Here is a 15,045-nt window from a genome sequence, read left to right as displayed (position 1 = left end):
GAATATAAAATGGACAAAGAAAGTGTGGTAGTAGCTACTAGTCACTAAGTCTAGATTCTCCTGTCTTTTAACACACTAGGTATTATTAGGTGAGTTATTGAAATGTCTCTTTTAATCATGTGACCCTCAGAGGGATCTTAAATCTTGATCTATTACATGGCTACTATAATTCCCTGAAACAATTTCAGATTTTCCATTTGAAGAAGCTTGTAGAGATGCAACAGAAGGCTTAAATGCCAGTCAAAAGCACAATGGTACCTGGTATTCAACAAAAGTACATCTGTGTTTTTAATTCTGGGTCAAGAATAAAATCTCCTTGTTTTTTTGAAGTATCTGTAGGCCTTATTTTCATTACCAGAAATGTCCAGAAAAAGTCTGGTTTTTCCAAACAACAAATAAAAATCAAGTAAAAGTAAAAACAAGCACACAATTTTAAAAATAGGCTCTGTTTCTAAAGCCTTCAACAAAAAACCTTCAGTAAATTTGCTCTGATTGGACAGAAAATCAAGATCTTGTTGATGAAGAGTAAATCTCTGGAAATCAGGATGACATTTAAAGAAAAAAACCAAGAAACCTTACATGCTAAATTGCCATTTACTTCTTTCCTTACGGCTTTTTGATACTAATCTGGGAAAAAAGTCACATGAAGAGCATCTGAGTCAGCTGTTATTCTAGAATAGTCTGACTTTCTCAGCTGGATTTGCTGTCCACGTTCTTTTATTAAAGCTTTGATTTAGTACCAGATGTTTTAATGAAAAATTGTCCAGAATTACAGAGACATATAAGTAACTGCTAAAATATTCCCTGGTTTTTGCAGGAAGAGCAACTCTACAACAGAGGTTCTAACAGACACCCATGTCCTTAGGCTGTGCTGAGTCCCTCTGGGAAAGACCATGCACTATTAAGAGAACAGCAGCCTATTTTCCCAAGGCCTTTTTTGTGCCAGGGTGTAGGAAGTTACTCAGAATCACATGGACACAGCCCACTTTCTGACTGGTCTGGCTGTTGAGGCAGTATTAATAAGAAACTCAGCCTGAATGTATCTGACAATAAGACTCCAGGTTGTGAAAGGCTCTCCCTCTTACTTTTCCTGTGCTTTTTGAAACTCTCTTGTGTGTCTCTGAAAGGCAGTTATGAAATACTGGCAGTGTGTGGCATGCTCTCATGCCTGTATTTTCTCATACAAAGATCCAATGATCAAGCTCAATCTTTTGATTAGAATTAAAATTTGCTTACAACTGTAAGAAAAATCATACAATTTGATCAATTTGAAAAGGACAATCCTGTGTCTTCAAAGCTAAGTACTTAGTGGAAAAATCCCTATGACTGGCTTCTACCACATGAAATCATGCTTATTTACAGAAAATATTATGGGTGTCCTTGACTCTGCCCTAGAATCAGTTTTACATAGCCCACAAAAATCTGACTTCCCCAAGCAGCACAGTGTTGATGGGACTCATGTCCCTGAGTGTGAACCACCAACCTTCTTACTAGTAAAAATTCTCCAGGCTGCAGGTAGACTTGTTAAGTGTGATATGCTTAAGGAGCAATGCAGCAGAGGTGAGAAATCTTTTGGTAGAAGAATGCTCCCAAGTCAGACAGTCCACATAGTTCCTGTGTTCTGACTCTCTCATTTAAAATCTTGGGGGATATGCAAACATTGTATAATTTCCATCACCACCCTTGATTTCCTTAATATGAATGGGGAGCTTTCTTAATTTTCAGTTTTGTCCTTGAGTTGGTTTAGTCTTTAGTATCTGATGTGCCATCGTGGTGGTTTCAGATTTGGACTCAGACCACCATAGGAAAGCACTGCTGCTAGACAGCAAAAAAATGTCAATTAATTTCTTACTTAAAAAATAAATACAACAGATATTTTTTCAGTGCTTTTTGGAAATCAGTTTCTTTAAAGCCTGTATCTGAGTCCTAGATGGATATTTTCACTAGTGAATACCCAAGGTGGTATTTCTCAACACCTCCAAATCTCAGGGAGACCTGGTGCCAAATCTGAAGTCAAGGCTGGCTGGAACGCAAGAGGAAAGGGAGAATAGTAAAGAAAAACTTCAGAGAAAGAACTGACATGGTAGGACATTCAGACTGAAATGGAACAGGCCTTGCTTGCATGATAGGCATGCACCTTTTGTTTTGTATTTTGGCAGGCATCACCTTTGATATGTGCTCCATACCCTTCAAGCATGCAGAGAGCTATAGCTCCTGGTAGTTAAAAACAGCTGTCAGTCAGCCACAAAACCTGCTCTACAGGTGGCAAAGTCAGTGGCTGGGGGCAACAGCATCAGCAGGACTACTTCCTGCAGTGGCCAAAGAGCAGGGATTTTGGATCCCTCCCTCCTATGAGTCTTGGCCCCCATCTTCCCAGCCTTTCCGCACTTGTTACCCTCCCTGCTCTACGGCTCTCCTCTGCCTTCCCCTCAGCGTTGTGTTACTTCACCTGTTGGCTGAACGCCTTCTGACAAAACCTACCTGAAAAAGCAGCCCACAGAGCTCAAGTCTCCTTTTTATCCCACCTGTATTCACATCTCCTTTCCCACACCCTGTCCACATCCTACTTGAAAATGAATCCTTGGAGCGTGCATGCCTTTCTTTCTTGTGCTTGTATATAGCACCTGGCAGGTTGGGGCCATTCATCATTGCCACAGGTACTTCAACAAAATAAAACTGAAAATTATTCTTGCCGAGACCAGGCAACACCACACTCCAGGGTGGGTGAACCTGATGTTGGTGAATTTCTCATCTCCCAGATAAGAGAAATGTAGTCACAGTTACAAGGAACAGTGGCGCTAGCTTTGGGAAGGTCACTGGCTCCCCACAGCTTGCTATGGACTGGGTAATAAAAAGAGAGAAAGCGCACAAATGGGCAATCATTCAGCACAGAGAACTTACAAACGCCCAGAACATCAGCCGGCACGGTCCCAAATAAATCCCGTGTGCCCGCTGGAGACACGGGGACACGGACGCACAGGCGGGTCCCGAGATGGCCCCGGATGCCGTGGCATCCCCGCCGAGCGGGCAGGGCAGCTCCCTGCCGGTGCATCCCCACGGCGGGAGCGGGCTCGGCGCAGGGCTCGGCGGCAGCGCGGGGCTCAGCGCGGCTCGGCCCCGCAGCGCCCCCGGCCCGCCCGCGGCCCGCGCCCAGCCCCGACTTACGTGAGGGCCGCGGGCCAGCGGCTCCCGCCGCGGCGGCGCGTTCGTCCCCATGGCGGCCGCCGCTCCCCGCCGCTCTCCCGGGCCGGCTCCGCCGCTGCCGAGAGCCCAGAGACACCCGGGGCCGGAGCCGGGGCCGCGCCGGGACCGCCCGCAAGCTCCGCCCGCCGCCGGGAGGGGCGCGCTGGGCGCTGGCAGCGCCGGAGGGTCGAGGGATGGATGGGAGCCTGTGCTGAGGCTTCTCGGTATTCCCGGGTGCTCCCGGCCAGTGTCCAAGGCTTTAGCACTTGGTGCGCTAAGGCCGTGCGCTCTCCCTGCAGGGCAGCGTAGTTCTGCCCGGGGTATCCCTCGGTATCGCCTCCCTGTGCTCCCCTCAGGGAGCCCTTCCCCGGCTGGGTACCCGCACAGCGGTGAGGGGATGCAGGCAGCTTTCCTGCTGCCAAGCATCTCCGTGGGTATCACCCGCTAATATCCATGACAGCTAGTGTGTTCAGCGTCACCAGGACTACCCAGATCCGGTGAGAACAACAGGAATCTGCAGCTGTCTCAAGGCAAGGAACCTGTCAAGTGAGTCTTCCTAAACGCAGGTTTGGAAGACAGCAGCAGCCAGAGCTTCTTCACAAGCCTGATTCCAGTTCCTTCTTGTCCCAAGACAATGTTTCAAGGCTGTGACATGCTGTACCTCTGGCCCCTTGGAAGTCCTGGGGCCTCCATCGGTCCACACTGTCCCAAGGGAGCCCTCAAGTTACCCTTCTCATACAGAGCCCCAGGCTGATCCAGACACCTGTGTGACCACAAATTTCTGGGCCATCCTGCCGTGCTTGCAGGTTTTTTGTGAATGTCTTTTGATTTTGAGATGTGTGCCTTAGTATTTGCAGAGAAATTACTTGTCTTCAACCATTCTCTCCTTTCCTGCATGTTTTTCCTGGAACACCGATGTTCAAAGTAACACATAAATTTATAGCACTTTACTCCAGGTCAGCCCACAGCACCTGTAAATTCTACTGACTGGCTCTGTGACCAGATTTACACCTGTACACAAACAACGCAACATAGGGGCCGTGACTGTTGCTATGATATTTTAATTCCCATCAGTGTGCTCTACTGGTATCTGTTTTGATACCTCCCTTGTAGTCATGGCAGTTTATAATTGGCAGGTTTTTTTGCTTTTTTTTTTTTTTTTTTTTTTCTTTTGCATTCTGTTACTACAATTTTTTCCTAGCTGCTCATTTTATCCTGTTAAATATCTACAAGGTAAGTCACTAAATAAAACATCAGAACAAAAGGAAGGACAATAAAGCAGCACAAAAGACTCTAAAAAGGTAGGCATTTGTAGAATTGGAGAAGGAGGTATTTTCTTAGTTTGCTGTAAACTGTACATTGCATTTTCCCCCCATTTTACACAGTGTGCAGATCTGTGTGACTCTCTTTTCAATATATTTTCACTGTGAGTTCTTTGCTGTTCTTTCTTTGTCTCAGAAATATACATAATTTCTTCTGTCTCTAGTCTAATCTGAAACCCAACAGTGTTACACTGTGTTCTACTGAAGTCTCATCCCGCACATATGTATTTTCAGCTCTTATTTCTTCTCAGCAGTGAAACATCCAGTTAACAGATTTTCTTCCCCCAGGGCATTACAGTGGTATATATGAGTTGGCATACAGATAAATATATATGTAGGTATATATGTTTTAAACATACTTGCTGGCTGTGGGAGAAAACAATCTGTATTGAAATTTCCCTTTGTGAGATACTTGGTTTCTAAAATTTATCTGTTGTTGACAAAAAGAGAACTTTAGATTTAGAACTTGAGGCTCTATTTTTTTCCTCTGGGACAAGACTACTTAAAAGAATAGACTAAATTCCCTTGGGCTTCTCCAAGCTGCATTCCTTTCTTACTGTACTTTTCCACTTTTGCAAACATTTGTCATCCTGCTTCTTCAAACGTCACTGATCATTTGTTTGGCATGGGACCTTTACTTCCTACTCTACTGATTAGCATCCTTAGAGATGGGCCTTTGTTTTGGATTGATATAAATGCAAGTTCATTTATTTAGCTCATTTTTTTTCCCCCTTCAGTACTGTATTCTGTAGCATTGCAGAAAATTCTTGTCTGCAAGGAACTGTGTCTGTTGTGCTACAGGACTTTTTACTTTTCCTGAAACTTAGCAAAAGCGGGAGCCCAAGAGTTTGGGTTGTCAGCCTGGGACTTTATTGAGTCTGCTCTGAAAACTCACCAACTCCTTCACACAAACGATCACACAGTGCTTGTAGGGACAGTCAAGTGTTCCTGTCCTGGTCCTCTGTGCCATGTGAGTTGTACTGGTGTTTTACCCAGTGTGCAGAAAATTATGTCTTCAGAGGTGCAGTAAAGTATCCCCAAGGTGTTTGAGGCTCTCAGTATTATGGCTTCCCCAGCTGAAAGATGATTGTTATTCTCAGGCAGCCTCTACAGACATGCCTGTGTAGATGTGGTAATTCATAAGTGTAAGGCTTTATTCAGGAGGGATGGCAGGGGGTGCATAAAATAAACCTTTAACAGGGTTTCTCCTCACTATCCCTTGATTTAGAATAGCAACAGGTAATTTCTGTAATATGTCCATGTCCTGGTTTTAGGTGGGATAAGTTAATTTTTGTCCTACTAGGTGGTATGGTGTTGTGTTCTGGATTTAGTATGAGACTAATGTTGATAACAGACTTAAATTTTCAGTTGTTACTAAATTTATAGTAGTGTTTATATTAAGTCAGAGAATTTTCAGCTTCTCCTGCTCTGCCATCAAGAAGGCTGGCAGGACAGTAGAGGATGGGAGAGAACATAGCCAGGACACCTGACCCCAACTGGCCAAAGGGATATTTGATGTCATGCTTAGTATATGAACTGGGGAGGAAAGCTGTCTGGGGCCTGCTGCTTGGGAAGTGGCAGAATAAGTGAGGAGACAGTAACCAATTTGTGTATCACTCACTCTTTTATATATTCTAATTATTATTATCACTGTTATTGTTGTTCTTGTACTTATTATTAATCATCACCACCATCATTATTAATATGTTCTCTCTGTCCCCATTAAACTGTCCTTATGTAAATCCATAGGTCTGAGTCTGCTGATTCTCTGCCCCTTCCTGATGAGAGGGTGGACTGAATGAGCAGCTGTGTGGTGCCTCATTGCCAGCTGGGGTTAAACCATGACAATCCACCACTCCTCTGCACGTAAGACAAATGGAGAGGGTTGTGTTCTCCTTAATCTTCAGTAGGCTTGTGAGACACCTGAGGTTGTACAAGCTACTTGGACCTAGCTGAGCGCCTGCCTTCTCACACAAAACCAGACCTTCAAATGCCTTATCTTTTCTTCTGGCCTCTCCTTCAAGAAACAAGTCTTGGTAAAATGCTGTTGCCCAATGTCAACTCCATCTACAATCTAAAAGAAATACTGCATTTTAAATAACATATTGGTCAATTTTTATCAATTTGGCAGAAATTTCAATTTCTCCCTCTCTTCCCCTGCTTTGATGAGATAAGTGAATTGCAAATAGCAACAACCCCATTGAACAGGGTGTTCTAGGGAAGGGGGAACTGCACAGGGAACTCAAACTAAGCTGCTTGCATTGCCTTCTGCTGGCCAGCTAGGGCAGCTGACATTGCTGACTGCAGCCTGACTGCTGGATAATGAAAGGGGAATAAGAAAGGCTTTGTCTTTGTAAAGCTGTATGTCATATTAAAATGAGTGTAGTTATATAGACATACATATATATGTATGACTATATGTATAGTCATATGTGTATGACTTCACACAGCCATGTCTGTTTTCCACACATCTTCACTGACCTTTCCTATTGAAAGAGAGGTAACATCACCCTTTTCCTGCTAGTATTGCCTGAGCTTTCAGCAACATCTTACAGGTTCACTTGATCTCTTGGCAGTTTATACACTCCGGAGACTTTATGCCCTGCCCAAGTGATGAGGTATTAGGTGTGGAGGAAGCTGAAATATGGACATGAATGATTTGCAGAAGTTTTTTTTCTGTTCCTTGTGAGCATTCAGAGGACTGAGCTGCTGTTACAGGAAGCTAAGAGTAAATGTTAAGTCTTCTAAACCCTTCTAGGATATAGGTACTTCTCTCTGCTTTAGGGCAAAGAGGGACAGAAGGAACTTTTCAAGTAATCTCTGATTAAACAATTAACCTTGCTTTACTACATTTTCTTGCTCTACCCTCCTTTATTTGCCTCCAGGCTGTTCCTGTAAGAAAGCATGTGAAGAACGTCCACTAAGAGCAGACTACTGTTACATAGCTCATGCAGGCTCAGCTAAAAATGTCACCACAAACACTAGAGGAATTCATTACAACAGCACAGTAAAGTTGCTGAAGGAGAAAGGAAGGTCTAAACTTCCATAATGACAGAAATAGAGGTGATGTCTACCAGCCACTGCCACGAGGGACTGTGGATGAGCTAGATGAGCTGAGGCCTTTCCCTGCCCTTTTAATCCGCTGCATGAGTGCCTGAAAGAAGTGGAATGTGGATCCTGGACCCACAACAGCAGAGACTCTGCGTCAAGAGGGAGGTGAATGGAAAAGCTCTGTGTAGAAAATCCCCAGGTTTGCAGACTTAGTAAGACCCAGTATTTACACAGATTCAAACAGATGATGATTAAAAGACCTTACTGATATTTACCAAAAAGACCAGTACTTCAAAACAGTCCAAGTGTGTTAATGTGGTAAAAGCCCTAGGGTTTCTATAGCTAGTAACATACAGTATGGTGAATGGTTAATATATTTAGGTGAACACAGCTCATTAAAATAAACCACTAGCCTCTACAGTATAATAGCATCTTTCTCCTAGCAGGAGCAATATCACATTTGTTACATGTTCACAGCCTGTTACAACAGTCAATTAATTCAGATCTTACTCCTCAGACAGTTTTTGGCTAAGTCCTCTTCTGTATTCCAATAATGTGGCTGTATGTAACGAGGTTCTCAGAGTAAAGATTTAGTACACAAGCTATGTGGTGTTAGAGGAAAACATTTACCCCTGCTTTTCTACTTTCAAAAGCTTCAAGCTCTGAAGGATCCTGCACAGAAGGAGTGCAGTGTAGTATTTGTATGGTGATCATCTTCTGACTGTTCAGGCAGAAATAAACTGAAAAAACCTGCAGTACATTTTATTGAAGCAGGAGTCTGGAAGCACTAGATTTATACAGCTGAGTATGTATGGAAGCAGGCTGAAGGTGGGATTCATTTGAGTGGTATGGAGTGTTTACCTAGAAAATAAGAAAGGCCTGTCTGGTGTCCTGTATTTAAAGAAGGTCACATTTTACTTAAAAGTTTTTACCTGTAAAGATTTCAGATTGCTTGGTTACTTAGATTGACACTTGTTTTGGTGCTCCAGAAGGAAAATGAGAGCAATAAATAATTCACCTTCCTCAAGATTAGCTCCAGGAAAGCCGTGTGGATCTTAGAATTTTCTAAGGAGGCCTGTGACCATTATGCAGGAGTCATGAGAGCTAATTGAGGAAACAGATCGATGGGTCTGTTAGTCCAGGTCAGATCTGACTTTTGACAGAAAAGAGCATTTGCTTATTTTGGACAGAACATACCTGGTCCTTAGACAGCTGCTGCCTTTAACCAAATTTTGGGAAAATACCTTTACCTGCCTTCTACCTCAGGGCTGTGATGAGTTGTACCAGGGGCACCAGTCAAGATTCAGCACTTCCCAATAAACCCTGGTTCTTCACAGAGCTGGCTCTTTGTGAAGGATGCACTGTTGTCAGGTGTCAGAGCATGAGAGAGCTCTGGCTGGTGTTCTCAGAGCTGCCTGTCACGTCTTCCCTGACAGAGCTGTGAGAGGCACTGAGTGCTTCTGTTCCCACTCTGAGATGAGATGTGTCATCATGTGTCTAGGCTGAAAGCTACCCTGGGAAGATTTAGCCAGCTGTTCTGGTATAACCCTGAGGACTGCTCACTCTGTCTTTGGTCAGAGCAGGGGAAGCATAAGATTTTCTTCCACAGCTTAAATTATTGAGCAGGAGTGGACAGCTAAGGATGAAAATATAGAGGTTTTTGGTTAGTAGCAGAAGACAAGAGAAAAAACACACTCCCACCAGAAAACAACAGTGATCCACATCCATACATGGATCTCTTCTCTAAAGAATGATCATCACTGTTAGCAATAAGCCTTGTCCCAGCCTTATCTGGGTAAACACAGGCATACTAGGAAAACACAGGCATACACAAGAAACAACGCTTTCTATTCTCCTGTTATTGCTGTTGAATTGTGTTACTGATGCTAGTAGATTTGTTCAATTCCCAGCAGTTGGGAACAATCAAAACTATCTCACTTGGCTGCTAAATAACAAACCAAGGAGCTCAGAATTTGACACAGGAGACTGAAGATGCCATTCATGTATTGCCAACACTTAGAAGACACCTCTGTACCTTGCCTGTCTTGGTCTGTATCAGTGAACAATGGCTTCCTCATGACTTACAAGGAGTGGTTTGGCCACAATAGGACTGCTTGCTTGTCAAGCTCTGTAGGGATTAATTTGTTTAAATGTTGGTGAGAGTGGGGGGAAGTCTGAAGGGAGGAGGATTCAGTACTCTTTTTGTTGGAAGACATTCAGATTAGGCAATATTTAATGAAATTAATACCTAAAGCCATGGACCCTGATGGTGTGTACTTATGAGTGCAGAGGGAGCTGGCAGATGTAATTGTGAGGCCACTCTCAGTTATCTTAGGCTGATCATAGTGACTGGGAGAGGTTCTTGAGACCTGAAGGAAAAAGAATGTCACTCCTGTCTTTCTTGTCTTCAGGGAGGACAAGAAATAATATCCAGGCAACTATAGGTCAGTCACCCCCGTCCTGACTCATTAGTTGGAGGGATGGAGTGCACCCACAGCAAACTTGCTAATGAAACCCAGCTGAGTGGTGCTGTTGACACTCCTAAAAGGATGGGATGTCATCCAGAGGATGACCTTCTGGACAAGGTTGAGAAGTAGGCCCATAAGAATCTCATGAGGTTTAACACAGCCAGGTTCAAGGTGCTGCACCTGGGTCAGGACAACCCCCAGTACCAGCACAGGCTGAGGATGAGCAGATGGAGAGCAGCCTTGTGAGAAGGATTTGGGGTGCTGGTGGGTGAGAGGCTGGACATGACCCAGCCGTGGGCACTCCCAGCCCAGAAAGCCAAAGGTGTCCTGAGCTGCATCCAAAGCAGCGTGGGCAGCAGGGGAGGGAGGGGATTCTGCCCCTCTGCTCTGCTCTGCTCTGCTCTGCTTTGCTCTGGTGAGAGCCCACCTGGAACTCTGCATCCAGCTCTGGGGTCCCAGCACAGAGAGGACATGGAACTGCTGGAGTGAGTCCAGAGCAGGGACACCAAGATGAACAACATGAGGGAAAACTTCTATAAGGAAAGAACTGAGAGAACTGGGATTGTTCAGCCTGGAAAGGTGAAGGCTTTGGGGTGACCTAATTGTGACCTTACAGTACCTGAAGGGAGCCTACAAGAAAGACAGAAAGGGACTTTTTACAAGGGCATGTAATGACAGGACAAGAGGAAATGGCTTTAAATTGTTAGAGAGCAGGTTTAGCTTGCATGTTAGGAACAAATGCTTTACTGTCAGAGTGGTGAGGCACTGGAACAGGTTGCTCAAAGCAGCTCTTGATGCCTAATCCCTGGGCATGTTCCAGGCCAGGCTGGTCTGGGCTCCGAGCAACCTGATCAAGAGGAAATTGTCCCTGCCCATGGCAAGGAGGTTGGAAATAGATGATACTTATTGTCCCTGTCAACCCTTTCCGTGGTTCTCTGTCTCCTGACATGATAGTGAAACAGCTTTTTGGAAACTATTCCTGGAAGGAAGGTGATTTGGATTAGTCAGCGTAGATATACAAAGAGGAAATCCTGTTTAATGAAGACAATAACCTTCAATGATGAAGGTCATTCATTACTCATTTGATATATGAGAGCATAGCAGTAGATACTGCCTAACTTGTCTTCAGTAAGGTTTTGGATACTCCCATAAAATTAATGGATTAACTGCTGTCATACGGGCTTGATGAGCAGACAGTGTGGTGGATTGAAAACTGGCTGAATGGCTGGGCCCAGAGGGTAGTTATTATTCAATGACAGTAACTAGTAGTGCACCCCAGGGGTCCATACTGGGTCCAACGTGTTTAATCTTCATTAATTGTCTGGATGATGGAACAGAGTGCACCCACAGCACATTCACCGATGACACCAAACTAGGAGGGGTGGCTGACACACCAGGGTGTCCTGCTTTTTAGTGGGAGTTTGACATCATACAGTTCAGCCAAGGGAAGTGCAAACTCCTGCATCTGGGGACGAACAGTCAGATGCACTGGTACTTGTTGGAGATCAATTGGTCAAAATAACTTTGTGGGAAAGGACCTAAAGTCCTGGTGGGCAGCAAGTTGAACAAGAGCCATCAACATGCCCTTGTGCCAAAGTAGTTGAACAGTATCCTGAGCTACATTAGGAGGAGTGTTACCAACAGGCTGAGAGAGTGATATTTCTCCTCTATTCAGTACTGGTAAGGTCACACCTGGAGTGCTGTGATGAGCTCTGGGCTTCCCAGTACAGCAGAGATACGGAGCTGCTGGTGATAGTGAAAGGGTTTTTAAATCATGGGGATTTAGGGTTAGAAGGAAAATTAGGCTTAGTAGGCCCTGAGAAAATACCCTGGGAACGTGTAGGCCTTGTACCTTCTAGAACAGCACCTGTGTTGCTAGTACATGATAAATGATATAATTGTTAGATGTGATGATTGTTTAGTAATTAAATATAATTACTGTTTAATCGTAAGAATAATCATGACAAACTATTGTCAGGGGCCTAAGAAAGATCATGAGAAACTCATGCTGGATTAAAGTCAATGTATACAACAGAACAATATAAGTTTAATAATTAATATGTAAGTTATATAATGATAGAATATAAAATACTTTCAGCTCGAAAGCCATGTCGGAGTCAGATTTGGGTCTGTACCACTGGTTCCCAGAGCTTTTAATAAAAGCGCCTGCATATAATCATATCCCGTGATTATGTGTGTTTCTAAAAGCTAACACTGGGAGAGTCTAGAAGGAATTCAAAGATGATTAAGGGCCTGAAGCATCTTTCATATGAAGAAAGTCCAAGAGAATGGTATACTTTCTCAGAGAAGGCTCAGGGGGAAATCAGTGTGTTCCAAAATCTGAAGGGAGAGCAAAAAGAAGGAGCCAGCCTCTTCTTGGTGATATCCAGTGAGAGACAAGGGGCACAAACTGAAATGCTTGAATTTTCCTCTGAACATCAGGTAAGACTTTTTCACTGTGTGAGTGATCATGGTGGTGGATTCTCCTGCCTTGGGGATCTTCAGAGGTCATCTGGGCATAGTCCTGACAACCAGCCTGAAGTGGGCTTGTCTCAGCAGGGACGTTGGACCAGATGTACTCCAGAGATTGCTTCCAACCTCAGCCATTCCAAGATTCTGTGATAGACGTCATAAAATATTGAAGACGTAAAAGTTCCTGCAGGTTGTGTACTGATAACTGAGGGTTGCTGAAAGGTCTCTAAAATATATCAGATACCTGTGTTTAAATGCTGAGCTACTCCTTAGTGTCTTGGCAGTAACTTCTACACAGAGCAAACACATTCCATTGAATGTTGTATCTGTGGATGGGCAGGAGCAGGATGTGGATCCTGTTGAAGAGGAAGAGCATATTTGTCTTAAAGGTGTTGGCTTGTTTGGTGTGTGAAATGATGCATTACAGACATTCCTGTATTTTTTTCCCAGGAATGAACTTTTTAAAGTTGATTTTTTTCTTTTCTGGGGGAGGGGTGTGTGTGTCAGTTTTTGATTCTACTGTTTTGCTGTTTTGTATCCTTGTCAGACCAGATATGTGCTTAGATTTGTGGTGGCAAGGGACACTTTAAAAAATATGACCTCAAGTATGAAGGTAGCAAGGGTCTGGGAGCCTGAGTACCCTTACAGACCCTTGCAGCTTGATACTTCAGAAGTGAAGAATACAGTCTGAGCGGCTCTGAGCCAAGTGCTTGGGACTTCATGTTTTTAGGGAGGTCTGCATCAGGAGACTTTGACAGAAGAGTTGAAATCAGGGTTGGTCACTGCTGTCCTTCAGCTGAGAATCTAGGCTTAGAGTCCACCTGGGATATGGGGTAGCAAGAAAAAACCCTTTTACTTATGAGGGAAAATTTTTAGGATTGTACTGCTGCTGCCTACAGGCATGCTAGTTTTCCATCCCAGATCACCTGCAATCGCATCCTGCCTGTTTCTGACTATAAGATAAATTATAACAGAAAGTTACTGCAGATACCATTTTACTGGGTTTTCCTCTCTTGAAGAAATGTACATTGCTGTTTGATTTGCCTTTTTTCCTGGTGCAAACTATGATTGTGACAGGGCATCCTTGCTTGCATGACCATTTTTTACTATCCCGAAACCAAAAGGCCAAATTCTGACATAAGACTTTAAGTGAGGATCTGAAATATGTTTGGTCTGAAATGTGCTAGATTCACAACTGCAACAGATTGTTGAAAATTCAGGGATAGGAAAACAGCTTGTAAATTATGCAGATTTCCCATATATAAAGGGTAAAATAGAAATATTTGTGGGCATCACAGTGAAGGGAATATATTAAAAAAAAACTCAAAAGAGTATTTCTTAAGCAAGTTTCCATGGAAGGCAAAAAGAGAGAGCCATGTTCTTGCAAGTCACTGTTCTTGCTAAATGCAATGGGAGCAACAGGGATTGTACTGTGTGAGAGCAGCCCTGAAGGTGAGTTCATACTTTCAGATGAACAGGGGACAGGGCAGAACTTTTTGTTCTTGGCAAATGAGCTGTGCAGCTGGCAGTCTGCTGCAAAGAAAATACAAACACTGCTCACAAACTGAGGCTATTTTTTTTTTTTTAGTTTACCTGATGAATAAGGGAGATTCATACTTGCTTCAGCACTTTGCTCATCCAAATTATGATGATTAAAAAAGGGCAAAGTGCTTTGGCATCAGTGCAGTTCTGTGAGTCAATGTGCCATACTTTTATCCTTTTACTTCAAGAGCAAAAGAGAGACAGGAAGGCTCTGGAGGACATTCTAGCTTATATTTTGTTTTAATTGGGTGTTTACTCCAACTGAGGACCCTAGCAGATTCCTTTGTTTGGGTGAGGCCAGCAACCAGCTTAGAGAGAGAATTTAGGAAAAAAGTTGTAGTGCACAAGTCATACCTCTTTCACAAATTCTGCAGTGACATTCACTGCTGTACAGACCCTCTGCACAGAGAGTCTTAAGGTAATTTCCCCTCTAAGCCTTCAAAGCAGAATGTTTTCCCAGTGCTTCGAGTTGTCCATCTTCATGAAAGTCACACATGCTTCTAGAAAGCACAAGAAAGTTATGTGTAGAATGCACAAGTTCAAAAAATTCCTAGCATTAAACCTATTGAAAGTTTTAGTGCTTCATATGTGTTGCAATTATCTTTATATTGGTTTGCTGGTATCTGAAAGGTTTTTGAAAATATTCTGTTCTGAATGTTCTACATCAGTTACCCCCAGAAAACCAAACTGAAATTCTTCATAAATCAGGAAAATCACCTCTGAGAGAGTAGACTACAATATTGCAGGCTGAAAGAGATTTTGCTTGAGAAAATTATTTACAATAAAGAAAGTCAGAGGTGCTGAAAATTGTAAAAGGCCTAGCTGGATTCTTCTCAGCCTAGTCTGAAAGCCACCTTTGGCAGGCAGGACTTGATGGATTTTAACTTAGCAAGGCCAGTTTTTAAAGGTACTTTGGCACTTAAAATGTATGAAGATACCACAGAGAATTTTGAAAATGCATTGGAAGGGGATAAGATTCAGAACTCCCTTTCCCTTCAGTATCTAGC

The 15,045-nt window shown here is 43.5% G+C and overlaps 1 protein-coding gene across 3 annotated transcripts in view; it reads right to left on the bottom strand.

Annotated features, from left to right (window-relative positions):
* The window catches only part of GNE (glucosamine (UDP-N-acetyl)-2-epimerase/N-acetylmannosamine kinase), a 34,623-nt gene extending 31,012 nt beyond the window's left edge, over positions 1–3,611 (bottom strand). The window contains exon 1 of one of the 3 annotated variants that reach the window (XM_072922667.1): positions 3,166–3,611. In XM_072922667.1, coding sequence (XP_072778768.1) covers positions 3,166–3,609 — 444 coding nt within the window. In that variant the 5' untranslated portion in view covers positions 3,610–3,611. The remainder of the gene's footprint in view (positions 1–3,165) is intronic. The other 2 variants (XM_030258638.4, XM_072922668.1) reach the window with 2 other exon arrangements.
* Between the last annotated feature and the right edge of the window lie 11,434 nt (positions 3,612–15,045).

Source organism: Taeniopygia guttata, chromosome Z (assembly GCF_048771995.1).
Source record: "Taeniopygia guttata chromosome Z, bTaeGut7.mat, whole genome shotgun sequence".
In the NCBI taxonomy this organism is placed as follows: Eukaryota; Metazoa; Chordata; class Aves; order Passeriformes; family Estrildidae; genus Taeniopygia; species Taeniopygia guttata.
The sequence above is the reverse complement of the archived record's forward strand: the minus strand, read 5'-3'. Positions and strand labels throughout refer to the sequence as shown.